This window comes from Aulostomus chinensis, chromosome 2 (assembly GCF_037954235.1).
Source record: "Aulostomus chinensis isolate RoL2024-O1b breed Wild chromosome 2, RoL_Achi_v1.0, whole genome shotgun sequence".
NCBI classification, from domain to species: Eukaryota; Metazoa; Chordata; class Actinopteri; order Syngnathiformes; family Aulostomidae; genus Aulostomus; species Aulostomus chinensis.
The window spans coordinates 31,757,182-31,783,626 of NC_141321.1; the positions used below are offsets into that span (position 1 = coordinate 31,757,182).

A 26,445-nucleotide genomic window follows, 5' to 3' on the forward strand; every position below is an offset into this window, starting at 1 on the left:
GCTGTTTCTGGTGCACGTCGGCTGCCTCATATCCGAAATACTCCCAAATGGCCGCTGTATTGCTTTTCTTGGGGATTAAATCCTCCAACTCCACTCCTGCTTCCGCTGACGCCATTTCACAACACGAGGAGTAGGTTAATGCTGATTGGTTAGCTTGACCTGTCCACGAGCAGCATGTCGCCTCTGATTGGTGAGCTCAACGGGATGGTAGAGAGACGGCGTGTATGTGTAAACAGCGGGCACAACAGATCCTGGGTCAGTCAGGAGCGTTGCTAAAAACTGAGGCTTTGACGATCACATGGTCACGTTTTCTAAAATCATGATTTCGATCAGAAAACAATAAATCGTTCAGCCCTAGAGCTTACACTCTTGGATTTAGGAGATGTGGTTTTCTAACTGGTGTGTCTTTTGCATGTTCAGATAACATGGTGGCAGAGCTGGAGAGTTTTACAGGTTTGATCCAGAGAGTGACTGGTTACGTGCGGATCAGACACTCACACACACTGAGCTCCCTGGCCTTCCTCCGCAGCCTCAGATACATCGATGGGGAAGACCTTCTGGATGAGTAAGACCACACACAAACACCCTTTAAAAAACAAAAAAAAACAAAACAATTTTATGTCCCAACAGCTCATAGCTCTCGCATCAATTGAACTCAAGAGTGATGTTCCTGTATGGTGAGCTAATTTCCCTCCTGTGTTCTCTTTCTTCATATTCTGCTATAGAGAATCCTGATAAATAGTAGTTGTTGAAAAGAGCTGAAACGCTCCTTCAGTGGGCTGGAGACAGTGTGGACTTTTGAGACAAGTCTGTTTTGTTTCTGCTTGGCGACACACTGTGCATCTCACACACTCCATCACACTTGTCGGTCGGTTTTTATTCTTGACTTGCCTGTTGTGAGAGTTGTCAGAGTAACCAAGCAGAGTAGATGTGAGACATTAGTGTCTTAATATGGCTGGTTGAGGTCTTCACCGAGCTGTTGGCAGAGTGGAGAGAGAAAAAGAAAGGCCTCGCGTCATTAGCCGATGTTTTGACTGTGAGCATGCAGACTGGAGAGTATTATGCAGGGTTGGTAACAGTAATATCCTCACTTAAGCTTAAAAAGCAGAGTCTTTTGTTTTTGACCAAAAATGCTAATATACTGACTCATGCTAAATGGAGCAGATGTGACCTTTTTAATAAGTCCTTGAATGCGGCATAACTTGCCACAGTCAAGGAAAGATTCTGTCAGGGTCACAACAAGGCCTTCGCTTCCTCCTCCCCGTTTCTCCTTGAGTTCACAGGAATGTCACTGTCCCAAGGTCCACATTGCATTGCAATCATTCCTGGATGTCTGGGTGTTACCAAACTCTCTTCTCAACTCTCCTCTCCTCTCCCCGAAAAAAAAAAAAAATCATTTATATATTTAATTTACGTATTATTTTTGTAATTTGACAAAAGAGCAACCCTTGTTTTTGTTTTTGTTTTTTTCATATAATCACTGAAACAAAACTGAAATCATATTTACTTGCAGGGAACTTAAGATCTTAGCACCATTTTATCTCACCATCAAGCTGCTGTTTTGGGCCTTCAAAGGCAGTTTTCTAGTGGGCCAGTTGAGTGTGGAAGACTCTGCATATACGGGGGGTTTATACATTCCCCCTGTGTCTGAAACCTTATTGTGCCGTTTTCCATCCTGCACTGGAAATGTGAGCCTTGTCCCTGTTGGAAACATAACTTACTATCTGTCACAACTCGCATAATAAACTAACGTACATTGAATGAAGAAGCACATTGTGGACTATCATTCAGGCATACTCTTTGGCTTCCTCCCTTTAGCATGTATGCCTTCTCGGCATTTGACAACCAGCAGCTCCAGTATCTTTGGGACTGGAAACAGCACAACCTCACCATCAAGAATGGAAAGCTGTTCTTCAGGGCGAACCCTAAGCTCTGCATGTCCGAGATCCGCAAGATGTGGGAAAAGACGGGTATTCAGGGCCGCTTTGATCAGGGTGATTTCCGAAACAACGGTGACAGAGCCAGCTGTAAGTGGACCCTTTTAAACAAGAAGTACTGCACGAAGTAAACAGGGTTAACGGCGGTGTATTTAAGTACTCGCTCACTTCCACAGGTGAAAGTACCATCCTGAGGTTCAAGTCCAACAGCACCAGCAGTACAAGGATCAAACTGACCTGGCAGCGCTACCGTCCTCCTGACTACAGAGACCTCATCAGCTTTATCGTCTACTACAAGGAGGCGTAAGTTTCTTCAGATTAGCCCCAGCCATGAGCTGTCTCCCTGCTCAGGCAGAGCACCACTGATCCCAACAGTGATAAAAGTGGAACTGAAGTCCCCAGCATATCAATCAGTTAGTTTAAAGGCAAAAACAGCGAGTCATTACAACCCCACTATCACGTTCGTCGCACTTAAAATACACAGAGCACAAAATAAAACGAATGAATCGGATGTTTCCTCTCCAGTTTAGGGTTTGTTTTTTATCATGAGTAAAGTGCTGTCTTCCTTTCAGGCCGTTCCAGAACATCACGGAGTTTGAGGGACAGGACGGCTGTGGCTCCAACAGCTGGAACATGGTGGATGTTGAGCTGAGGCAGGACAAGGACACGGACCCTGGAGTTCTGCTGTCGAACCTGAAGCCTTGGACACAGTATGCCATCTTTGTGAAGGCTATCACCCTCATGCTGGAGGACAAGCAAGTGCCGAGTGCAAAAAGCAAGGTGGTCTACATCCGCACCAGCCCTTCAGGTAAAAATCCCCATTATTTGCGTGGTAGAGCTCAGGGGGACTTTTTCATAGTAGATGCAAATACTACAGTTCATTTTGAATGATAGAGATGTGCTACGGCACAGTGAGACTGCTCTGGCATAGAGAAGAGGACTCCACACAGCTGTCTTCTTAATACATTTTTTTTTTAACGTCAGCTTTCTCCCACAGAGCAAAGGCTGAATGTTTCCAGAGAAATTCGTCGCAAGAACAGTTTAAGTAGAGCTGCATGATTTTAAGATACACAGCCTTCTGTCGGGCAGGCACTGTGCACCTCGGTTTCTTCTCTTTGTTGAAGCGCAGTAGATTTCCAATAGCGCTGTAGATCTCCACTAGCGTGCATCTCTCCAGTTTAAATAGAATAGATAAATGCAAATAAAATAAAACTGATAAATATTAAACAGATTGTTTTAAAGCACAAACTAAAACAATATGACTAGATGAGCTGAAGCAAATTCCACACAGCATAATCTAATGCGTCGTTCTCTAGACTGTCATAACGTGGCTTTTTCCTCTGCAGAAACATCATTAGGTTATTTCAGTCCAGCCCGAAACCTGAAACATTGGATATTTATATAATTTCTGGCACAGTATTTTACTTTCGGTTCATCAGAAGTGCTCCTGATTTCCCATTAAGAGGCTTTGTATTTTGAAATCATGTAACCCGACTTAAATTGTGCTTGTAACCGACAAGTAAGTGCAAGTGTGTGTGCAGCCTTCTTCTATTTATTGGACCAGTGTTCAAAGAAAACCAACCCTAAGTGAATGGCGTAGAGGTTTTTCTCTTCTTTTTGATCTTTGTCCAAGCCTCGCCGTGATGACACCAGCAGTGAAGGATATTTCCTGAACAGATACTTCGTCACGTGTAGGAGTTTCAGAGGTCATTCCTTAATTTGTGTGTAGTTTCACCGTGATACTATCACCGTATTTTATTGAAACATTTTGGAAGAAGATGGAGATTTTTAAATGAGCACAGCTGTAACCCAAGGAGATTGGAAGAACAGATTTACAAAAACTACGATGTAATTACATAAAATGGTTGCAGCCTGTTGTCGGAAAAGCAAATCCAGCTGCACGGTAAAGATGTAGTAGGGCAGTGAGAATTGCATCTGCAGAGGCAGACTGTACCCCAGCCAGTATAGAAAATTTTCAGAATCCAGATTCATGAAGGAGCTATTGAGTGATGAAAATGAGAAGGAAATAATTATTATCTCTTACTCCCTCTCCTTCTCTCTCTCTCTCTCTCTCTCTCTCTCTCTCTCTCTCTCTCTCTCTCTCTCTCTCAGCGCCCTCCATGCCTCAGGATGTGCGAGCCTACTCCAACTCCTCTACCCAGCTGGTGGTCCGTTGGTCTCCCCCCGTCTCAGCTAATGGGAACCAAACCTACTACCTGGTGAGATGGCAGCAACAAGCAGAAGACCGAGAACTTTACCAGCACAATTATTGCTCCAAAGGTATCGCACACATTCAAAACCTCTCACCATTACCTCCACACAGTCCACACAGGACACACTGGATCATGCAACACCTTACTCTCCCCGTCCAGAGTTGAAGATCCCAATAAGGATTGCCGCCATCGGGGTGGGGGACCAGGAAGATGACACCAAACCCACAAAGCCAGATCCTGATGGGACAGATAAAGGCCCTTGCTGCCCCTGCCCCAAATCAGTGGAAGACCTGGAGGCTGAGGCTGCTTACGCCTCTTATAGAAAAGTCTTTGAAAACTTCCTCCATAACTCAATTTTTACACCAAGGTAGGAAGCTCATCATCATTCCTTAGCTGTCTAGCGCTGGAGTTTTTTTTTATGTCAGCTAAAAAGTCTTCTGTTCTGTTCATATGCATTTTGTGATTCGGGCCACCTTGATTAATGATGTTGTCAATTCCCTTTTCTACTTGGAATGCTGAAAAAAAATCTGAATAGCAACATATGACAGATTAAAAGCTGTCGTTTGCAGCACAAGCAATAAAATCTGTTTGTCCTCATTAGTGCGTTTTGCTCTTATTGTTACATATTAGTCCGTGAATACCAGGTGCTGGCTACTCGACCAGCTAGTGACTCCATTACTCCAATTCTTGTCAGACCTTGCTGTTTGTGTTACGATTGCAGATGTTAGCTGAGGGTGAGAATGGCTAACATGTCTGGCATATTGTACACTCACAGTGTGCGCATTGTCCAACTCATTCTCAAAGCAAGTTCATAAAACCCGAAATGTGACCAGATGGCTTTCAAAATACTGTTTTTTTGTTTGTGTTTGTTTTTTTTAAATCACTTGCTGCTGGTCTCCCTCTGTTGTATCATCTGTAACGTTAGCCTAGCATGTATGCTAACGTGTGCCTGGCAGCCACAAATTCAAAGCATGATTTTTTTTCTTTAAGTAATTGAAAGTTTATCATTGTCCAACCGAGGCTGAAAATCAACGATATCTTTGTAGGCAGACAATTGATTGTGTTCTGTCACTTTAAATAGAGAAACATCAACACCGTGATTTACCGCATGTTTTGGCATTTTTATTCTTATGTTTTGTAACTCACTAAACCAATTCAGTAACCTCCAGAGGAATGAGGTGTACGGTCTTTATATTTCTCTGAAGCACAACGCAGCAGGTCGACTCCTTTTCCGACATCCGTGTCAGTTTTTCTCTGATTTTTTTTTTTTGTCTTTACACATATGAAAATGAAGGGGAAGAAGGAATGGACGCACTTATTTGTATTTTTTCCCTTCAGTTCACCTCAGACCTCAATAGCGTATGAACCCACATGTGTATCAGGTCACGTTGTAAACTGGATTCTGCATTTGTGATTATTAGCAGCTGAAGTTGATCCACTCTTCTTTTGCTGTTGTCTTTTTTTTTATAATTAAAAAAAAAAAGATCTATTTGTAATCTATTCTGCCAAGTGTCATCAAACAAAGTACACATGCTTTACTGGCGTATTCTTAAGTTTGTTTTTATCCTTGGAGCTGTTCAGTGATTCTGTTTAGAATATGCCCACCAAGTTTTATCCCAGAGGCTAACATTTGGGCCAGATCGCAATTAAAAAACCAAGAGATTCATATGTTGAAAGTTTGTTTAAGGAAGGGTTTCCAGTGGGTCTGGGATCAGCATGGATCCAGAATGGCTTCGGAGCAAACAAAGCACACAGGCACAAGCTAAAGATGTCCCTTCAGGTTTACCACAGTGTTTTCAGTGGTGCTTCAACATTTCCAACAACGGTTTTCATCAAAGTTTAAAATTTAACTCGCATGTATGCACCAAATTCAAATTTTCCCCATCTTAACCGGTTCTGTATCTTGTCTTCCATCCCTCTTACCATCCATTCATCCACTTTACCTTCCTCTCATGTCCAGGCCACCAGATCGTCGCCGCAGAGATCTGTTCGGCATCGCCAACTCTACTCACTCCCGCCGTAACAGGCTTCACACCAACAGCAGCACTGTCCCTCCTCTCCAAGCCGCTGGTAACAGCAGCACTGCTGACCCGGAGCCAGTAGACCACGAGTTTGAGTTCATGGAACAATCTGTGACAGAGCGTGAACTGCAGATCTTTGGCCTGCAGCCATTTACGGTTTATCGGATCGACGTACATGCTTGCAATCGCCAGGTCCAACGCTGCAGCGCTGCGGAGTTTGTCTTCTCCAGAACCAAACCGGCAGGTCAGTGGAGAAGTGCTCACGTATATTTGTCATTGTTTAACTTTTAGGATAAGTGGACAAGCAGAAGCATGTGCTCCATTAGGCCATCAGGTTGTGTATGCTTAACTGATTTTTGATGTTTTCATTTTATGGATGAGACTTGCACCCGCTGGAAAATGTACCAGACTGCACATTCACTGTAAATTTGGTGTTTTTCACATCAGTGAAAGTGAGTGATTCTTAATATTCAGGCTGTAAGTGTGTAAAAACTTTGTCTTGCCACCAGGACAGAGCTTGTGATGTCAAGTAGCAACTCACAAATTAGCATTGTTGGCTGACTGCAGAAATGCTTAAGTTAGCTTTAGAGTTGTGAGCAGTGAGGTTTGTACTTGGATTGGTTGTATTCAGAAGGAATTCCACCTGTGTCTTGTGTGGTTATCTGTCTTCCAGAAAAGGCAGATGACATACCTGGCCCTGTGACCTGGGAGGGCCATGAAGACTGGGTGTTCCTGCGCTGGCCAGAGCCACCTCACCCTAACGGGCTCATCCTCATGTATGAGATCAAGTTTAAACTGGCCGCTGAGGTACGACAGCATTCGCATGCCTACCGGCTCCTCCAGTATGCGTGGCAAGCCAGAGGATAGATTCAGAACTTTTCGTTATTCAGAAAGTAGTGCGGGGAAAGGTAACGCCTGTAATTAATCTGTAAACCTCAATATTTGAATTTCACTTAAGTGCCCGCTAATCGTAAGAGTAAGTGTTTATGATCGCCGAAAGGCACGAGGAACCTACAGAGAGGATATTGCACAGCCAACAATCCCAGTGTTGACAGCAGCTTTGACCACCTTTGAAAGTGCGGAAAAATAGTTGGACAACTCAGTCCTGCAAGTACAGCTGAGCTGAAAGACCTTTACTGAAATTGATGGATTCTGCTTTAAATCATTTGAGCTGAGATGTTAATGAATTTAAAGATAAAGATCCTTCGTTGCAGTGTTCATGCATATCATGAGTCCAATACAACACATGCATTTGTTGTATCCCTTCCCCCGAAATACAACTAAATACAAGTAATTTAATCTCATATTTCATTGTTATTCATCCCAGGATATCAAGGCGATTAATATCATGACACTATTCCAAAGTATATTAGAGATGCGTTGACTCTTGTGTTTTTTGAATTTTTTTTTTGGAGAAAGAAATCCCACCATCTGACACGATGAGCCCTCAGTGATAACAACGTGTGGGACCGTATGTGCACAGGACGATCTGGCTCTCTAATGTGAAAACTGCAGGTTCTCACTGCTGTTTTCCCACTGCACATAGAAGAGTGACAAATTAAAGGAAAAGAGAAGGGAATGCAGATAACCTTGGTACAGAGGGTCATTGGATGGTTTGGTGCATATGAAAAGGATGTGCATTGTAGAACGTGGCCTTGACAGTCACCGGGAGCACCTGTGGGAGATCTGGCCAGAATGAGATGAGCGCTGCTCTCTGCTGCCATCATCGAAACACCAAATGAGGGAATAATTTTTTGGAAGAATGATATTCCAGACACTTGTAGACTGTATTCCAAGTCCAATTGAAGTTGGTGTGTGTGTGTGTGTGTGTGTGTGTGTGTGTGTGTTAGACTGAGAAGCACGAGTGTGTCTCTGGTCAGATGTATCAGACCCAGCGGGGAGTTCGTTTGTCCAACCTCAGTCCAGGAAACTACTCCGTCAGGGTGAGAGCCACGTCGTTGGCTGGTAACGGATCCTGGACACACACTCTGGATCTCTACGTGGCTGAACGTAAGACACGCACACACTCAGGTGTCATCAAGCCCCAAATACTGCTTGGTATCTTTAAAACTGTGTATAGGTGTTGGAAGTAATTTGCTAAAGGTTTACTAATGAAAGTGTTTGACCCAACAGGATATGAAAACGTCCTCTATGCTATGATATTTGTCCCCATCGCCATCATCCTGCTAATCTGCTTCTTGGCTGCGATCCTGGTTGTCCTCAACAGGAAGAGGTGTGTTTCTGTGAATTTTAGTTTTCTGAAGGTAGCACAGCAGTTGCTTCATTAGCCTTTTAAATGTGGTAATAAAAGTGTGCAGCAGCTTTAAATATGTGGAAAATAAAACAAAGACAGGGTGTCGAATATCTTAAGTAAATAGTTGAGCGCAAATAATTTAGCCTTAGAAAAACAGGTTCTTTTTTTTTAAAACTATAACACTACAGTTTAAAGATGAGCTGTTGTTAAATCAAATAAAAAAAAAAAAAAGATATATTCAAATGAGCAGGCCTGTCATGATAGGTTTTTTAACTGTCATTTGCTTCATGAATTGACTGATGAAATGATAAACGATGTAGTTGCCATTTTAACAGCATCAAGTATCCTAAGTAAATACAACTGAAACAAAGTCAGCCGCAACAAAAATGTTGCAATCCTTCACAATTATTGAAAAGTATTAATAGGGACAGCACAGTTTGATATACAGACATGCAGTCAGTTGTGGAAGTGTTCTTTCATGAATAAAATTATGGCTTTGCTCGTTTTCTCAGCTCAGCTCACTCTCTTGTGTCGCTCCTCATGGGTTTTCACCTGGAATAGTTCGTGGGTGTTCTTTTCGATATCTCATCTGCATGTTTGTAAACATTTTTGTTGTTGATTTTTGTTTGTTGATTTTTGTTGGCCAGGAACAGCGATCGGCTTGGAAATGGGGTCTTGTACGCCTCGGTCAACCCAGAATACTTCAGTGCAGCTGAAAGTGAGTGTGAATAGGATGATGATGCAGTCCATGCACTGAAAGACTCGCCGTTGTCAGAAGTACGTGCAAAGGTCCCATTAACTATTTATTTGTTCTGTGCAGTGTATGTACCAGATGAGTGGGAGGTTGCCAGAGAGAAGATCTCCCTGAGCCGTGAGCTCGGTCAGGGCTCATTCGGCATGGTTTACGAGGGCCTGGCAAAGGGCGTGGTCAAAGATGAACCCGAAACCCGCGTCGCTATCAAGACAGTAAACGAGTCAGCCAGCATGAGGGAGCGGATCGAGTTTCTCAATGAAGCCTCTGTGATGAAGGAGTTCAACTGTCACCACGTGGTAGGTAGACAACACCTGCTGGTCTTTGTTCTGGTGCGTGTAAGTCGAAGACTCAGTAGGATGCACTGTGCTGCTGCAGGTTCGTCTCCTGGGAGTGGTCTCTCAGGGCCAGCCCACCCTCGTCATTATGGAGCTGATGACACGAGGAGACCTGAAGAGTTATTTACGCTCCCTCCGTCCTAAAGAGGTACTGCCTGACTCTCAGCTCATGCATGAAGTTTAGAACTGGTCCTCAGTGCATCACATGACGGGTGAGGGGCATAAAGATCCAAGAAAGCTTTTTCATGAGACACGAAAGTGGTTTGCGCCCCTTAGAAGGGAAAAGAGAAAATATGAATTTTAAAACAAAAATACAAATCAGTTTTTTTAAATAGTCTTTTCTTTCTAGTTGCACAATATTGATACAAAATTTACTCCATACCACAGTGTAGAATAACAACCTGTGGATCAGCCAGTGAATGTCGATCAAGGCTCTTCCTCTGAGAACTCATTCTCCTTCGTCTTTCTCTCGGCGTCTCCAGCAGCAGTGGTCCAGCTTGTCTCTCCCTCCTCTGAAGAAGATGCTTCAGATGGCCGGACAGATCGCTGACGGCATGGCGTACCTCAACGCCAACAAGTTTGTTCACAGAGATCTGGCAGCCAGGAACTGCATGGTGGCCGAGGACTTCACTGTTAAGATCGGAGGTAAAGGATGGTTAGGAGGTCAGAGGTCGCTCTCAGAGTTGGAAGCATACTCGGTAACTGGAAAAGAAATGGCAGTTTGGCCAGTGTTGGGCTAGTGGAGTAGCATATCATCATAATTCATCACAGCGATGAGCCCCCTCTAGAGGCAGTACTGTTGCTGTGTCAACATGTTCATGTCCAAAGATCTGCTGCCAACATTTGGGAGGGACTCTTGTCTGCCGCTCATCCGATCAAACACTCAGACAGGACGTGAAGTTTAAACAATTTTAGATATTCAAGCTCTTTAAGTTTCGTGATGACGTGTAGAGGAATCATGTCCACAGTTGAGCAAGGCGTTATGTTCAGTCTCAAAGTCACACTGCCTCATTCTGTTCAACACAGTACCTCAGAAGGGGTTGAAGGATTTTTTTTCCCAGTAGTTTCCTTGTCATGTGACTTGGTGACACCAAATCAGCACCAGATGTTTAAAACAGTTAACTGACTGTTAAAATTTTTTGCAGATTAATGTTTGAAATATCGGACTAATCAACGTAACTCCAAATGCCTTTTTTTTTTCTCCACAAACTGTAGACTTCGGCATGACCAGAGACATCTATGAGACAGATTACTACCGCAAAGGTGGCAAAGGTTTGCTTCCTGTCCGCTGGATGTCTCCTGAATCTCTGAAGGACGGCGTGTTCACCACAAACTCCGACGTCTGGTAAGCAGCACCATACGTGGTTGAGTCATTCACGTTGTATTCTGCTTCAAAAAGCACGCTAGCGTCAATACTGTGGTAGGAACACCAAGTTAACCTCCGTCTCTCTCTGCAGGTCATTCGGGGTTGTGTTGTGGGAGATCGCAACTCTGGCAGAGCAGCCGTACCAGGGCCTGTCTAATGAGCAGGTGCTCCGGTTTGTCATGGAGGGAGGACTGTTGGAGAAACCACAGAACTGCCCTGACATGCTGTAAGAAACACACACACACACACACACACACACACACACACACACACACACACACACACACACACACACACAGCAGGGGCAGCCCACTTTACAATTCAATTCAATGCACAGTTTTGCTTTGGGTTTTTTTTTTGGTTTTATTTTGCCAGTATCTGGTATTCTGATGTTTTACAACTGTATTGGCTGATATTTACTGGTGTCATGAAGCATCTATATATCCCCCGCCCCCCACCAACACACACACACACACACTGCCAATTCATACCTTTCTGAGGAACCACCAGTGACAACATTTTAATGTCTGCAACATTAATTGAATGCAGCCAAGTCATTAAGCTGTTGGACAAGATTCGAGCTACACGCCTACATCGCAGCCTTTACTTTGTACATCTGCCATTTTCACTCCACTTCAGTGGTTAAATTGCAAAAAAATGTCTGAGTTCCCTGGAGTGGGGCAGTTCTGCAGCTCTTTGACCTGTGGTTTTTGGGATTCCCATAGAACAACACTAACTCCATTCACAGCTTGTCTGTTTGTCACTGTGTTCTCTTGTTGTTCTCCGTGATGCCTTTGTTCTAAATTTAAAACAGCCCGTGTGAATCCATTTCCAAAGACTTGAGAGCGTGGCAGACATTTGTGGCCACCCACAACCGAACATCTGAGGGTGCATCAGATGATGAAGTCATGAGGAGAACAAATGTGAAGCTGCCGCAGAGTTTGTTGTGTTGATACTGAGAATGGCTCACTTTCAAAAGCAAATGTTTATGGATAGAAGTACATTTCTGGTGACAAATTCAAATCCCTGAGCGGCTTTAATTTAATAGTAATTTCAGTGAAATTGGTAGTTTGATATTGACAGGCCTGTCCGTCTTACTCTGTTTTGAGAAATAGGCTTATTTGCTGTGTTGCCAGGAGCTCCGTACTTCATAAACAAGACGTCGGGGTTACATGCAGCCATTTTAGCAACAGAAAGCAAACATTTGGCAAAAGTAAATATTGGGCTGTTGGTAGGAGCGCACAGGTCCTCTGGGTAGTCATTACTACAGGAGGACATGTTGTTGATGCAGACTGAGTAACCTGTGTGTGTGTGTGTGTGTGTGTGTGTGTGTGTGTGTGTGTGTGTGTGTGTGTGTGTGTGTGTGTGTGTGTGTGTACACAGGTTTGAGCTGATGCGAATGTGTTGGCAGTACAACCCCAAGATGCGCCCGTCCTTTGTGGAGATCATCAGCAGCATAAAGGATGAGCTGGAGCCGTCGTTCAGCGAGGTTAGTTTCTTCTACAGCGCTGATAACAAGCCGGCCGACGCTCCGCAGCTCCACCTGGACAAGATGGAAAACACAGACGACGTTCCTTTGGACCCCCCCTCGTCCACCCAACCACAGCAAGCCCCAACTCCACTACAGACCCCGCCCTCCCCGAGCTCAGGGGCTCCACCTGCCCCCTCACTAGCCCCCAGCTCACCCTCCTCTCCCTGTACATCGACAGCTGCAATGGACAAACAGCCCTCTGGCCAGCAGGCAGCCAATGGGCTGTCGGGGGCGGGGCTTGCAGCTGGGTCAGGCCTGGGCACAGGCTCAATGCGACCTTCGCTGGATGAACTGCCACCATACGCACACATGAATGGAGGACGCAAAAATGAACGCGCTATGCCCCTCCCTCAGTCCTCAGCCTGCTGATCAGACAAACGTCCACCAGAATGCAAACCTGCCGTGTCGGCGGATGGGATCTTTTTAAAAAAAAAAAACAAAACAACAAACAACATAACAAAACACAGCAGCTGGGCGCGGTCTCACAGAGAGGAGCAGAGACTCGTGGGAAGGAGGAGACAAACTGTTCAGTGGCTCATGACCTGCTGTACCTCCACACTTTTTCATATTCTTCTTTTGGTTTCTATCAGCTGGCTGTCTGACGTGACGCCACCCTTGCTGACCAGAAAACAAAAACCATGGCAAAAGAGAGAAAAATCTTTATGCGTGAGGTCTTCATCTCTCTCTCTGTGGCTGAACGTGTTTTATAAATTGTTGTTTGTTACTTTTTTAAATGTATTAAATGGGTGGAGGAAATGTGTCGGCCTTCATAAATGGCCGGCGTTTTTGGTGGCTGTCGGGCGGGCATTACGGTGAAACTGTCAAGCATATCTTATGAAGAAGCACTTATGAGAAGGCGGCGTGTAGGCGCTCTGCAGGCCGGGTGTCGGCGTATCGTCAGATGAAACAACCAACCAGAGACGTCAAATCTGCCAAATGTGTTGCCAAAATTGTCCTCCATGTTGAATTCTGCTGCAGTTCTGGCCTGCTCTCCCTCACCCTAAATATGGAAGCAAAAAATAGCACTTTGACGTTCCCTCTGCGGTCCCACAGTCTTCATCTGCTGCTGTCCTCTGATACCTACTTTGATCTGGTCAGCAGACGATCACACAGATGTCTGTTGAGAGGGTAGAGAAGACATCATAGACCTTAAACTATCTGAGCCACAACTTGTCACAAAGTGCTGTTTCACAGGGGTTCAACCGCCAAAAGCAGACGACAACGAAGCAAAAAAAAAAAAAAACAACAACAAAAAAACACAAAACAACAACAACAACAACAACAAAAAACGACCCCTCAGTGCAAAAGACCGAGGAGGGGCGAGCTTGAGGAGGACAAGAACACTAGATCTATAACTCAGTCTGGGTTTGCTTCATGTTCAGAGGCGTCATTCTTGTATACAAACATTTTTTTAGACTAGTCATTAGTCTCCAACATTTACATCTCTCCATGGGCAGAGCATTTATGTACAAATCAGTTGTTGTGTCACTTTTTACCTTTTATACAGTTGGAGACATGTACAGAAAGAAGCTGCTATTCCTTATTTCTCTTGTGGTTGTAATATAATTGAAATCTATATATATATAAAAGAGATAAACTCCTTCAGGTTGGATCCACGAGCGTTTCCACTACACTCCATTTTTTTTTTTTTTTTTTTTAATATTGTGAAAAAGTGTTTTTGAGCTGGTTTCATTTTTGTGTTTGCGTAAAAAGTTCCGACAGTTTGCCTTGTGTTTTGAAACACCGGTACGTTCCCCCGTCCTATCCGACGAGAGGTCCACGATGGTGCTGAAGACCATCTTTGTCCTCTTCTCTGCTCGGGACGCCACCACTTCTGTCCTGGAGGGTTTGGACTCGACACCCTCCACCATCATCATCCTCAGATGACAAAGGTCAGGCGCCACTGCTGAGTACCAACTCAATCTCAGGTTAAAAAAAGTTCAATCTTTTTTCTACTTTCCTTTTCTGTGTGTGTGTGCTGTCATACCCAGAGACATCCAGCCTGGTGTGTTTGTTGACCTCTGTCCGATTCTGTCCCTCTGACTCTGTTGTTTCAATTTCTTTGGTCATTTAGACAAAATCAGTATTTGTTAAAACGGTTTGAAAACAGAAAGTGTTGCAGTCACTTCTGAAAAGGTCCTCGTACGGAGCCCCAATACTGACTAATAATTTAACGCTATCTCGTAAAATTTAACTGGAAAAATCAATTGTTTTGTCAAATAATTTCAAATGGAGCATTAAAAAGAAATCTAAAGCCTGATAATTTTAACTTCATCCCATGGTTTAAAAACAAAATCCTTTTTGTTGTCGTCGTCGTTGTTGTTTAGCCACCGAACTTTTCTTCTGTTGTTTTGGGACTATTTTATATCCGTCTGCTACCAAGCAGTCGCTACTTTCCTCACGCCACAGTTTTCATGGCTCAACGCGTTTAGCATCAGCATTCGTGAGTAGCCACCCACCTGCGGATGACTTCAAAAATCAAGCCACACAACTACACGTCTGCTGAAGTAAGCTAGCATGGTAATGCTAACAGACTTAGCGAGTGTAGCTAATATGAGAAGGGAGACATGAAACCACATGCTGCTAATAAATGTCCAGAAGAAGACGGCACAGAGTGCACGGATTATTTTCACGACGGAGGGATAGCATCGCGCTCACTGACGGCTGTAGTTGTGTGATCAAAGTTAGCTGTAGCTTTGTAGCATCCTGGCTCTGCCGGTGGTGTTTCTCATTTATGCAAACTGGAGATGGAAAAATACAATTCGTGATTTTTATGTCTTTTTTTTTTTTTTTCAACCAATTCCTTGAAGGAAAAGCTTCAAAATTATGTCCATGCTTCATTTTAATTATTTAGATATTTATTGATAACTTTGTACCCTTTGGACAGTTTTTGGGCTCCGTATTTGTGCAGTGTAGTAACACTGGCTCCAAGTACAATGTCAATGTAATTTGTGAAATGTAGCAGCAAGCCTTATTTCCTAAAGAAAAGTGCATCCACCTGACTGGGGGGGTAACTTCCATTTCAGCGAGTCCAATTTTTTTTTTTTTTTTTTTTAATTCAAGTGAGGTTTTCCATTTGCTGCTGTAACAATCCACACTATTTGGTTTTCTTCCACTTGTCGTTTGCTAAAGAAATGTTTGGTTGCTAAATGGGTGAAATCATCTGACGGCGTTGATACTTTTTTTTTTTTTTAACATAATGCAGGTTTCATGACACTAAAGTTGCTGATTTTTTTTTGGCCCTTCTGTTTGCCCCTGAACGTCATTTGAAGAAAAAAAGAAAAGAAAAGAAAATTCAAAAATCGGAATTTTGGACGGACGCGTTAGTTTTTGGGGTTTAGACCGAAACGTGACGACGAGCACGATCAGAGGGGACCAGGTAGAACAGACTTTAAAGGCTCATTCACCTCAAAAAGTTACATCTGGATTCACAGCCCAGATGTTTCTTGATTATTTATGTTGTTTTTTGTGAACTGTAAATCACTGTACAAATTCCCCAGCAAGTTTTTTGTTTTGTTTTTTTCCTTCTTTTTTTTTTAATGTCTGTGTTCCTTTTGCTACTCTGGGGGAAGGTTATTGTTACTCGTTCTACCATCCATCTACCTCACTGTTTTGTTCTGTTTTTGTCGTTGTTGTCGCTGTTGTTGTTTTTTTTGTTTGTTTTTTTTTCAATCTTTATACGTGTACGGAAAGACTCAACATCACGTCTCTGTTGTTCGTCCGTAAGCTAACCGAGTGCTGATTAATGTGGCGAAATTCAAACCACAAACCGTCGTGAAGGAGAAGAAACGTAATGGGGGAAAGAAAAGAGAAAAGAGAGAGGGAACCAGATTATTGATGAGGAGCATCCCTTTCTGGCGTGCAGATAATCACTGATTAATTAGGGGGAATTAGCAGAGAAACAGACACAGAGGGAAGAGTTCACGCTCCTGCATTTATTGTTTACAAACTTTGCCGTCGGTGATTGGCCGAAGCTTTGCCCCTCTCTTTTTAAAGGGGTTGTGATGGGTAATTTTGCCTGGAGTCCAGGACCCCGGCGCGTGGTTCCGGCTCTGTGCTGCAGGGGGAGCTGTTGAGGAGGTTGCAGGGCTGCCGTGAGGGGTCGTCTGCTCACTCCTCTGCTACTACGGCACCGACACTCGCAGTGATGGGAGCCTAATCACAGTTGTCGCGAAATAAGAGACGGGTAATCGTTGCAACATCCCGAGGGTTGTTTGACAGCACTGTTCTCCACATGTCCATGACCGCACTCCTAGAATACACGCCGAAATGGACAAGAACGTGATGCGATTCTATGTTCTATAGCAGAACAGCAAGAGTAAAGATGCTTGTCATGCCTGCGCCGCCGCTGACGATCATCCTCAGCGAATCCTTCCATAGCGAAGCAAATGTTGGGCTTCTTTGCTTGAAAGGGGACTGAAGCAGTTAATTGGCCGTTAATTGGTCGTTGCAGCTCCAGATCTTACAACGATGTCATTTTCCCGTCTCACACAGATTTCCCGCTAACATCATCTTGGATGGGGTCCGGGGCCGCGTGAGAATCGCGTTGAGCCGAAATGTTTGAGGAGGTTCTGGAAGTACCCTCAGAACAGCTGTTAATGTGAAACAACCCTTTCGAGAGCGGGAGAGGGAGTCCACGTATTTTTTTTTGAGGGGGGGGGGCTTAAATTGTAACTTTCTTCCATGTGTTGAGTGTACTGCTGATCTACCTGGAGCCCTTTATACCCTCGGTACTACCAGGAAGTGTCGGGAAAGGAAAAAAAAGGTCCGATATCCGCGTGTGACCTGCGACACTGCGGTCACAACAGGAGCGGAGCCGGCGTTCAATCAGGACCGACAGTTGTCTGCTGCTCGTGTGAAACACTATTAAAGTATCGCGTTCCAGTGGCACTCGAGAAGTGGAGTCGATGCGTGCTGTTGACACTTGGAACGCAGGGTACGTGAATTACTGCTGCTAGCGTGTCGGGTTCCAGATACGTTCCACCTCTGTTTGTTCTGCTGAACCTTTTAACTGATGGGTTTCACTGCTCCTTCCTCGCCCAGACTGAAGGAGCGGTCAGGTGACCTGCGTTCTCACATACTTCAAACGGTACGAATGTGCTCTGGAGGCATTAATGAGTGACGCCATGTGGAGCACCAGGTTGAAGTCATTCATTGGTTAACAACATCTGTTTCCCTTTAAGCCCCTTTGATTGTTCAAAGACATGTAAGTGAGCTAATGATCTAGTTGCTATGGAAACACCTCTGGTCACCAAGGAGCCGGTTTATGATGTTTTGTATTTTACTTCATATGTTTGGAAACTGAATACTCTTGAGGTTCTTTACTGCCCTTATTGTACTTTGGCGCCGTTCCTTGTGCCTAGACATGTTGCCATGGCGACCATCATCCAATGAGAATCATTCGTCTCCTTCCACGCGTCTTCTTTGTCCGCTAACGAGGCAGGATCCTGGTTTCAGGCTCTGTCTTGTGTTTGTGGTCTGATTTTTGCCTCCGCGGAAGGCCTCACGGAGTGGACATAAAAATTGTCTCTTTTTTTTTTTCCTCTTCTTCTTCTTTTTGTTCTTTTCTTCTTCTTTTTTTTTTTTTTTTTTTTTACAACAATGGCCAATTTGTTACCAAGATTTTTGATGCGTGTACATTTTTCCATAGCCTTCCAACTCTTGTGTTTCTATTGAAATGTTAGAATGAGGTTTCATTTTGGTTTCATTTTGTATATGCTGTTGTAAGGAATTTTCCTGTTATCAATATATTCTTTATACTGGGGGAAATGATTGGCTGAAGGAAAAGAGAATGTCTGTTTCTCTGATTCTTTTTTTTTTCTACATGAGATTTAAGATAAATAAAAATGTATGCAAATCATGTCGCCGCTTGTCTTGATGGGTTTCACTTCATACGCGGTAAAACGGGGAGAAAATCTGCGTGGAGTTCAAGGTCAGGTTTATGATCTGAGTTGACACTCAACGGAGGTTAAAAAGGGACGTCGGGAGCTTTGTAAATCCAAATTTGACACGTTTTGATGGATAACAAATGCTAAGTTGTAACACGGAGCCCTACTGCTCTATCACCAGCCCTCATCGTGCCACCAAGTCCGCAGGAAAAATACGAAGATGAAGCCAAACTGGTACCAAAGATGGGTGAAACGCCAAAACGACACATTTAGATGGTTAAAGTGAACCGATGCTGGAGCACGCGGCTGCTGTGTACGTTATCCCTCGTCGTGAGGAAGCTGTCAGTCACAGACCATCAATACGCTGCTGAGCTGATCAGAATGTTCTAAGTGTTCTAAAGGCTGGAGAGCAAAATCAAGGGTTGTTGTGGTCTTGGAAAAAAAAAAAAACATGGAGAAGTCTTGGAATTTGATATGGGTGTTTTCTAGGGCTGGAAAAAAAAGGGTTTTTGTAAAACAAAGCCAACATTTCCACTAAACTGGTGGAGCTGACAGACATAGAACCGCTGCTGGGAGCAGCTGAGCGAAGGGGCGTCTTTTCAGGCTTTTTTTTTTTGTAAAACTCTCCCGGGTCATGGACTCATGGTAACCGCAAACCTTTTTAAGTCCTTCTGAAATTTACTATCAGGAATCTTCTTGGAAATAAATAACGTTAAGTAAGTCATCTTCTCATTAGCTCCTTTAAAAAAAAAAGGAAAAAAAGTAAGAAGTCTCATGCCAGTCTTTTCATGCCAGTGAGCAGTTTGGTCCACTAGATGGCGATGATTCAAAATTGATACATTCTAACCAACAAGAGCTCACGGGGGGGAAGTGACGTCAGACGTTGTTTACGACAGAGAGTTGTCACTGTCTGACAAGCGTCCACTTTCTCATTAAGCGTTCACGTCCACACGTTCCTCGTTCGGCTGACTGTGAGAAAATGCATTCAAAGTCACATAAAGTAGTTTTGCGTAATTAAGGTAAACAGCTTATTTTTCTTCTTCTTAATTTTGTCGGTGGTTGTTGTTGAACGGAGCTAGCAGCAGTAGCAGCCTCGTAGCTAGCAAGCGGATGGTGCTAAGCATGTCCCAGCAGCAGTTAGCAGGCTCATGCTATGCTAAGTGAGGTCAGTCCTCACTCATTTACACTAACTGAGAGGCTGGCTGTGCGTTTGTCCGGTGTCAGTATCCAAAACGCTAAGGAGAGTGTTGCTAGCAGCCTTAGCAACGCGTTGTTAGCCAGCCAGGAGAATGTGTGTTGGAAGATGCAACAGAAGCCTGTTTGTGTGGATTTCCTTTAAATAGACTAAATAAATAAAATTAATGGGTTTTTTTCACCCGTTTTTGCAGGAAACCGTAATGCCGTAGAAGAAGGAGAGGCAATATCAAGTCTCCTCCACAAGGAAGGAGAGGGATCTTCTCAAAAATGGCTGAACTCCATGAGACTATATTCATGGCCAAGCAGGAGCGCCACAAAAACCTGTTCCTTAATTACAGGAATCTGATCAATTTCCCCGTGGAGCTGCTGAAAGATGAAGGCCTGCAGTTCCTGGAGAGGCTGTACATGAAGAGGAACTCGCTCACTACACTGGTACCAGCACTTACACGCAGGTGTAGTCACACCAGGCACCTGCTACAAACGGAGAATATGACGCTTTCTAGGTCATCAGAAGGTGTTTTTGTTCCCTGTCAAGATTTGATTAATTTACTGTCAACAACTGTTGAATAATAGATTCACCAATGTGTCTTGAAAACAATCAATATATAATTTATGATCATTTTTGTCTCTAATTTTAATATGTTGTGTGTGAGATGTCAGTGATGGTGAACTGAACTTCAGGTTGTGGACTTTTTGGGATTAAAAATTAATATATTAAAAACATCACCCTGATTTTTTTTAGGGGGGGGGGGGGGATTCAAGACATTTTACCTCAGATATTTTTTACGTCATCGACGCTATCAATGAAGTAATCATGAAAATACCTGCTAGATGCAGCCATAAGCAAGAAGTGTGAGATTTACATCGTACTTGTGGTTTCTTGTCCGTCAGCCTGACAATCTTGCACAGAAGCTCCCCAATCTCATCGAATTGTGAGTATTTGGCCAAATTGTGTTTTTCTCCTCTATTTGTTTATCTTTTTATTTGATAAGTTGAAAGGTGAAAAGAGGAGGTGGATGCATGGCCTGAAGTTTGTACTACAACGTCATGATAATAAAGCATCTCACACTGTTTTAGAGTATTAACCACTGAGTTACAAACTGTAGCTTTCATTTTCTTTTCTGTTTCAGGTATTTGCACTCAAACAACATCGTGATTATTCCTGAAGGCGAGTCCTCCTCTGTGTTGCATCCATCTGTGCTCCTGAGCTCAGTGCTAATAAGTCTGTGTGATGACGTTATGATGTGCTTTTTTTCCCCCTCAGCTATTGGGAACCTGGCCAGGCTGCAGTCACTGGACCTGAGTAATAACGCCCTCCAGCTTCTCTGTCCTGAGATCGGCCGTCTGCGGTCACTGCGGCACCTGAGACTATCTAATAACCAGCTGAAATGCCTTCCTCCAGGTAATCCGCAGCAGCTGGACGTCCTGCTGTCATTCCTCGTGGTCAGAGTCAAACCTCCCACTGAAGTGTGTGAAATCATTTCCTTCATATCACACATGAACCAGAACGAAGCACTTTGGTGAAATGTGCTGGTGATGTTGTGAAAGTCAGTCAGTCCATCATTGAGCCTCCTTGTTTCAAGGAGATTTCGATCCTTCCATGGACACTCAAATCTGAAGGAACAAGTTGGATCCTGTAAATTATTTAGATTTTGCTACGACCAGCACCACGTACTCAGGGGAACTGTCGACTCATTATCTTCTCCACTGTGTGGCTCATAGTGCGTTTGGAACGTTGGCTGGTTAGTGGCGTGTATGTGCCAGCAGGGGGTGACAGAGTTCCTTAGCTAAAATGAAAACAAAGGCGACAATGTCCAGCTTGTACCGTTTGTCATAAAGACAATGGTAAATGGATGTTCATTAATTACAAACGATGTGCGATGCTATGCTAACCTGCCCGTTCAGCACCATTGGCTATGCTAAGCCATCTAGCACTCAGCTGGTCTCTAGTGTTTGTGTTGTAAAGGCAGCTTGATTACAAAAGGTCACAAGTGTGGCCACGCCAACAGTCTGTCAGGTATCGGCAACATATGGGGTGTCCTGAAATGTTGGTCTTCTCCAGAGATCGGGGATCTGCAGGATCTGGAGACTCTGGAGGTGTCCATGAATCAGCTGGTGTCTCTCCCAGATCGGCTGCACCGCTGTCTTTCTCTGCAGAATTTGACAGCAGACCACAACCTGCTGAGCCATGTTCCCCGACATCTCTGCTGGCTCCACCGCCTGAACCAGCTCTCCATGGCTGCCAACCGGCTCACCTTTCTACCGCTCGGTCAGTGCAGACCCTTATCTGTCTGTCACCATAATGACTTACATCATCGTAAGGAGAGCAGCTTTAGTATATATATATATTTAAATGTGTGTGTGTGTGTGTGTGTGTGTGTTTTAGATCTGGGCAGATCACGGGAGCTACAGTTTGTGTTTGTAGACAACAACATGGACCTAAAAGGCCTCCCCTCCTACTTGTATAACAAGGTCATCGGCTGCAGTGGGTAATAACGCTTTCCAAAGGCTCAGTTTTAGCTTAAGATCTTTTCAGTTGGATTCAGTTGAGGTGAGACGCAGCAGACTGGGCGATGTAGAGATCTCAGCCTTTTGTTCGTAGGTGATATTAGAGGTAACTCAGGGGCCAATGTTAATATCCGAGAGTAAACTATAAAGTAAATGTGCTTCATTTCTTCTTCATAACTCCTTTCCAGGTGTGGCGTGTCATCCCAGGTGCTGGAGGGTGAGCTGGGGGAGGTTTTGGGTGAGGCGTTGAGCGAGGCGTTGGTGGGCCTGCCAGCCGAGGTGAAGGTGGTGGGATCAGTGACAGATAATGTGGTTCCCCTCGAGGAGCTCGCCATGAGAACCCTGCACCGCCTTTACCACCACCGCCCAACAGGTGAGTTTGTGGTTCATCTGTGAGGCTGCAAAGATCAACTCAGTCAGTAGCGCCGGTAATAACAGGCTCTGTGTTTTAGACGTCAGCTTGCTGCCTCCCATCAGCCTCCCCAAGAGCCTGCTGGACCTGCTGCAGTTCCCCCTGGGTCACTGTCACCGCTGCAGCCAAGCCATGTTCACCATCATCTACCCGAAACTCTTCCCGCTCCGTGACACGGCCCTGGCAGGAGTGCACCGCAGGTTTGACCTCAGCCCAGCCCGGCCTTGGGCTGCGTCGCTAACCTTTAATGCTACGTTACTGAAACATGTGTGTCCAGTCTAGGGCTGCAATCAACCAAAGAAATTCTTGGTCGACTGAAGCCCTCAAATTTCGACTAAAAATCGACTAATTTTATATATGAAAACTAGACTGTGTCAACCGTCAGCACAAAACCTGTTGAGGAATATTTAGACAATTGTTTTTGTCACGTTATAATAACTGACCGACGCTATCATTTGTCCTGCACACAGAGCGAGACTGAACAGAGGAGCTCGGCATCGCGGCTGAGACACAAATAGACTTTTAACTTAAAACTTTACTCTTAAACACAAAAGGCAAGTCCACGGTAAGAATTTTTACAACTAAAACAAAACAATTATTAGACTAAAACATTGAAATATCAATTCTGATACATTCATATGCTCAAAACTGACGGGGCAACTTAAGGTGGACACGTTAGCTCACCGTTTCTAGGTGATACGTCGTCGTGTTTGTAGTGGAGCTGTGACATGAAAACTGTTGTTTGCAAACTTTGCATTCGACTTTTTTTCCATGATCTGTTTGACGTCTTTGACATGGTGGACGAGGACTGACTTTAAATGAAACCATCAAAATTAAGTATACATTCATCAAACCACCAGACGTTGGCCTTCTAGTATTCTTCAGTCTGTCTGTCTCTACTGGGTCGGGCGAGTCCAAAATAGCAAAACAAGGGGGGTGTTCAAAGATAGATTGTTATCTGTGAAGCAGGGGTGCTTTCGGTACTTTCCTCCTGATGAAATTAACGTGGCAAAAAATCGACCAATCAGAATTTTGGTCGAGCCAGAACGTATCGACTATTAAATCGACCAGTCGACTGGGAGATTACAGCCCTAGTCCAGTCCCACCTGCACCCAAGAAACTCTGAAGTGAAGTCTCCGGAATAATCCACGTCGTCATCCAGCTGCACACCCAGTAATCCACAAACACTTTGATTTGATCAAACAAAACCAAACAAACCAGCACTCTTCTGGTTCAAGGTAGCGACGAGCCAGTAGGTCAGATTGTTGTTTTCAGCTGGGACCAAGTCTGACCTGCCTGGCTTTGATTGAGTAAAATCCTGCTTTTGTCTTCTCCTCAACTTCATTTGTTGAGCCCGTCGCTCCTCCACCGGGACCAAAAGGTTTTGCGTCGTCCGCCTGCTGCAACCTGCAACGAGATCAAAGCCACTCTCTCCTGTGAGATTCACCTCGTGCTCCCAGTGCGGTCCTCGCCTGCCCAGCGTCTCTGTGCCAGCGCTCACAGAAAAATGACAGTTAAAAAAAATGAGTGCGAGTATTGTTGCTACTGTTTAACGCGCCCTCGTTCAGTTGAACTGAAATGAGGCAGATTACCTCGCCCTTTCTGAAGAACATTACGTCATTAGGAAATGTCACAAATGGATGACCAATGTGAGATATTGAATCATGATATATTTGTCCTGACGAGCTCAATGTTTGTGTGCTCATCTTCCTTCTTCTCTCTTGTGTAGGACGACTGTGAGTTTTGTGGCCTACTGCTGCTCCAATCACTGCCTCCGGACTTTTAACCTCCAGGGGTGACAAACTTTCCTGAGCTCCTTCCACTCCGGAGCTTCCGATCGGTCCTCACAAGGTGACGGATAACGACTTGTCATCTGTCTGATCGGCGACCTCGAGGGTCTGAGCTGGATCGGTGCAGGCGCCTGACGACAGAGAGCCACGGAGAACGAGCCTGTGTGGGTGTTTGTTGGGTCGGACGACGCTCGCGGGAGTCGTTCAGCAACACTTGAACACACAGCGCTGAGACCGATGGCAGGGTGGTATTCCTGAGTGTGCATTAACTACTACGAGTGTTAACCGTGCACTGCTGTGCTCATTTAACTAGAGATGACTAGAAACTAATTGTGTTAAACCATAAGTTAATACAAACCCCACAATCACAAGTGGGCACTGTTTGGATTTATTATCATTATCAATGTTTGTGTGTGAAAACCATCTTCTTCCCACATGAGCCACGGCCGTTCTGCGACGTTTCAGGCCTCTTTCTTTCACAACGTTTGAAGGATAGCTGGTTGGTAGAATGTTTTTCTTTTAATGCGTCACTTCCAGCAGCAGCTGCCTTATTCACACTCAACCCACACATGACACAGGACTTGTCTGACCATTAAAGCCAAAGCTGGCAATTCTGTTTTTATTAGGAGCGGAAGTCACTGGGTTTGGGTTTTAACTCTGGACTTTAATGGCTACCGACTACATGACACCAGGACTCCCAAGTCCAGATTCAGGATAATCAGCGTTGGTGCCTGCAAACACGTCCGAGAAGGACGTCACCTCCGCTACGTGTTCTGACCCAGTTGGTTCTACGGAGAGCTGGACGCAGACTCGAGCGTGACTCCTCCTTTCAAAACAAAAATGTTTGTGATGCAGCATTTGACAGTGGCGACATGTCAAGTGGTCAAACGTTCATCGAACTACCGGGAAAAGATGGTGAGTGAGTCGTGTTGGAGAAGCTTGGACTCCGCAACCAAAGTTTTGATCTTATAGAGAATGCAAAGTACCATTGGGTGGCAGAACTGAATACCAGGTGCGAGTAACAGCACTGCGATCAACACAAGAGTCAAAGCTACTCACGCTACAATCCGGTCAGTCCGAGATTCTGTGGTAATCTAAAGAAACTCATCATCCATGCGTCACGACAGCTTTGTCGCTGAATCAGGAAAAAAAAAAAAAGAGCCCCCCAACTAGCAAGAATTAGGAATGATGTATGGCAGCGATGACCTGGTTAAGTATCTAAAGAGAAAATATCACAATAAACAGGGTTCATACTTTGTGAAAAATCTGAAAAAAGAAGCAGTGTCCAGTCCTGGAAAAGTTTTAGAAAATATGGCAACAAAATTTTGGAAATTTTCCAGCCCGGATATTAAATCAAGGTACGGTCAATAAAATGAGCCAAGAGTTTGTCTCTCGTGGTTTTTATCCGTTTGTCGTCTTGAAGTGCTGGTTCCCACTTTCTATAATATCAACTGAATTGGAGCCAAATTTCATTCTACGAACAGTCACTCTATATTATATTACAACACTCTTTAAATACTCTGTGGACAGCTCGAAAAAAAAACATTTCCCAGATTTCCATCATCAGCAGGAAAGCCGTGGTGTCTGTTCATGACTGTTGTACAGTTCTGATTTACCGTCTCTTCTGATCGTGTCAGTTTTGACTGTTTGAGTGACTTTGGACTTCTTTTTTTTTTTTTTTTTTACACAACAGCTTTTGTTAAGGTTGCATGAAAAGGTGTCAGTGTAACAAATGTGTTGTTTGACGTTTGCTATTTTTAACATTCAAACCCTTTGAGCAGCATAACCGAAGCGATCCCTCAACCTGATCACCGCGCGGGTTTCCTGCCGCACCTTTCTGTGCCGTCTGTTTCTGATTAACAGCTGAGAATGTGTGTTTGTTTGGAATAAATACAACGAAAGCTTCTTAGCTGACGTCTCCTGAAATGACTTTTCACAGCAATCCTGGCAACCGGCGATGCAGTCTTTCAGAAACACGCCAGCTTTTAAGGAAATGTGCCCATTGTTCCTTGCACCCAGACGGGAAGATAGAGACCCTTCTCCCTGCCGCACCAGGGGGCTGAGACTGGCCTAAGCCAGTTAGCTTAGCATAATGAATGGCAGTGGATGGGTTGTGTAGCGTAGCTCTGTCAAAAGTCATCAAGTACACTTCTACAACACACTTTTACCCGCATCATTAAATCTAGGGTATAGAAATCTCTATGAAGTATTTCTTTGTTGAGACTGTGTAATTTTAGCT

General features: G+C 44.3%; 2 protein-coding genes across 4 annotated transcripts in view; both read left to right on the plus strand.

Annotated features, from left to right (window-relative positions):
• Positions 1-17,999, plus strand: part of igf1rb (insulin-like growth factor 1b receptor) — a 44,814-nt gene extending 26,815 nt beyond the window's left edge. Inside the window, exons 5-22 of one of the 3 annotated variants that reach the window (XR_015110682.1) lie at positions 421-565; positions 1,819-2,027; positions 2,114-2,240; positions 2,510-2,745; positions 4,050-4,217; positions 4,310-4,517; positions 6,111-6,415; positions 6,845-6,978; positions 8,022-8,181; positions 8,305-8,404; positions 9,073-9,143; positions 9,246-9,475; positions 9,555-9,662; positions 9,997-10,159; positions 10,730-10,859; positions 10,972-11,106; positions 12,264-17,347; positions 17,455-17,999. Coding sequence is in view for 2 of the 3 variants with exons in the window: in XM_086190151.1 (XP_086046277.1) it covers positions 421-565; positions 1,819-2,027; positions 2,114-2,240; positions 2,510-2,745; positions 4,050-4,217; positions 4,310-4,517; positions 6,111-6,415; positions 6,845-6,978; positions 8,022-8,181; positions 8,305-8,404; positions 9,073-9,143; positions 9,246-9,475; positions 9,555-9,662; positions 9,997-10,159; positions 10,730-10,859; positions 10,972-11,106; positions 12,264-12,780 (3,146 nt within the window). In the remaining variant the exon portion in view is untranslated. Of the gene's footprint in view, positions 1-420; positions 566-1,818; positions 2,028-2,113; positions 2,241-2,509; positions 2,746-4,049; positions 4,218-4,309; positions 4,518-6,110; positions 6,416-6,844; positions 6,979-8,021; positions 8,182-8,304; positions 8,405-9,072; positions 9,144-9,245; positions 9,476-9,554; positions 9,663-9,996; positions 10,160-10,729; positions 10,860-10,971; positions 11,107-12,263 lie in introns of all 3 variants that reach the window. The other 2 variants (XM_086190151.1, XM_086190164.1) reach the window with 2 other exon arrangements.
• A 1,155-nt stretch (positions 18,000-19,154) lies between these two features.
• lrrc28 (leucine rich repeat containing 28) lies at positions 19,155-26,112 on the plus strand. Its single transcript, XM_086190232.1, has 10 exons — positions 19,155-19,318; positions 19,688-19,928; positions 20,388-20,428; positions 20,627-20,664; positions 20,761-20,898; positions 21,559-21,765; positions 21,883-21,985; positions 22,193-22,377; positions 22,457-22,616; positions 24,146-26,112. Exons 2-10 carry the CDS (start codon positions 19,764-19,766, stop codon positions 24,213-24,215), a joined length of 1,107 nt encoding a protein of 368 aa, XP_086046358.1. The 5' UTR covers positions 19,155-19,318; positions 19,688-19,763; the 3' UTR covers positions 24,216-26,112.
• The last annotated feature ends 333 nt before the right edge of the window (positions 26,113-26,445 follow it).

Bases quoted from the DNA above. Each gene is read 5' to 3' on its own strand.
- lrrc28 (XM_086190232.1), top strand. From the start codon at position 19,764: ATGGCTGAACTCCATGAGACTATATTCATGGCCAAGCAGGAGCGCCAC. The intron at 19,929-20,387 runs GTACCAGCACTT...CTTGTCCGTCAG, and splicing joins GGAACTCGCTCACTACACTG to CCTGACAATCTTGCACAGAA. The intron at 20,429-20,626 runs GTGAGTATTTGG...TTTCTGTTTCAG, and splicing joins CTCCCCAATCTCATCGAATT to GTATTTGCACTCAAACAACA.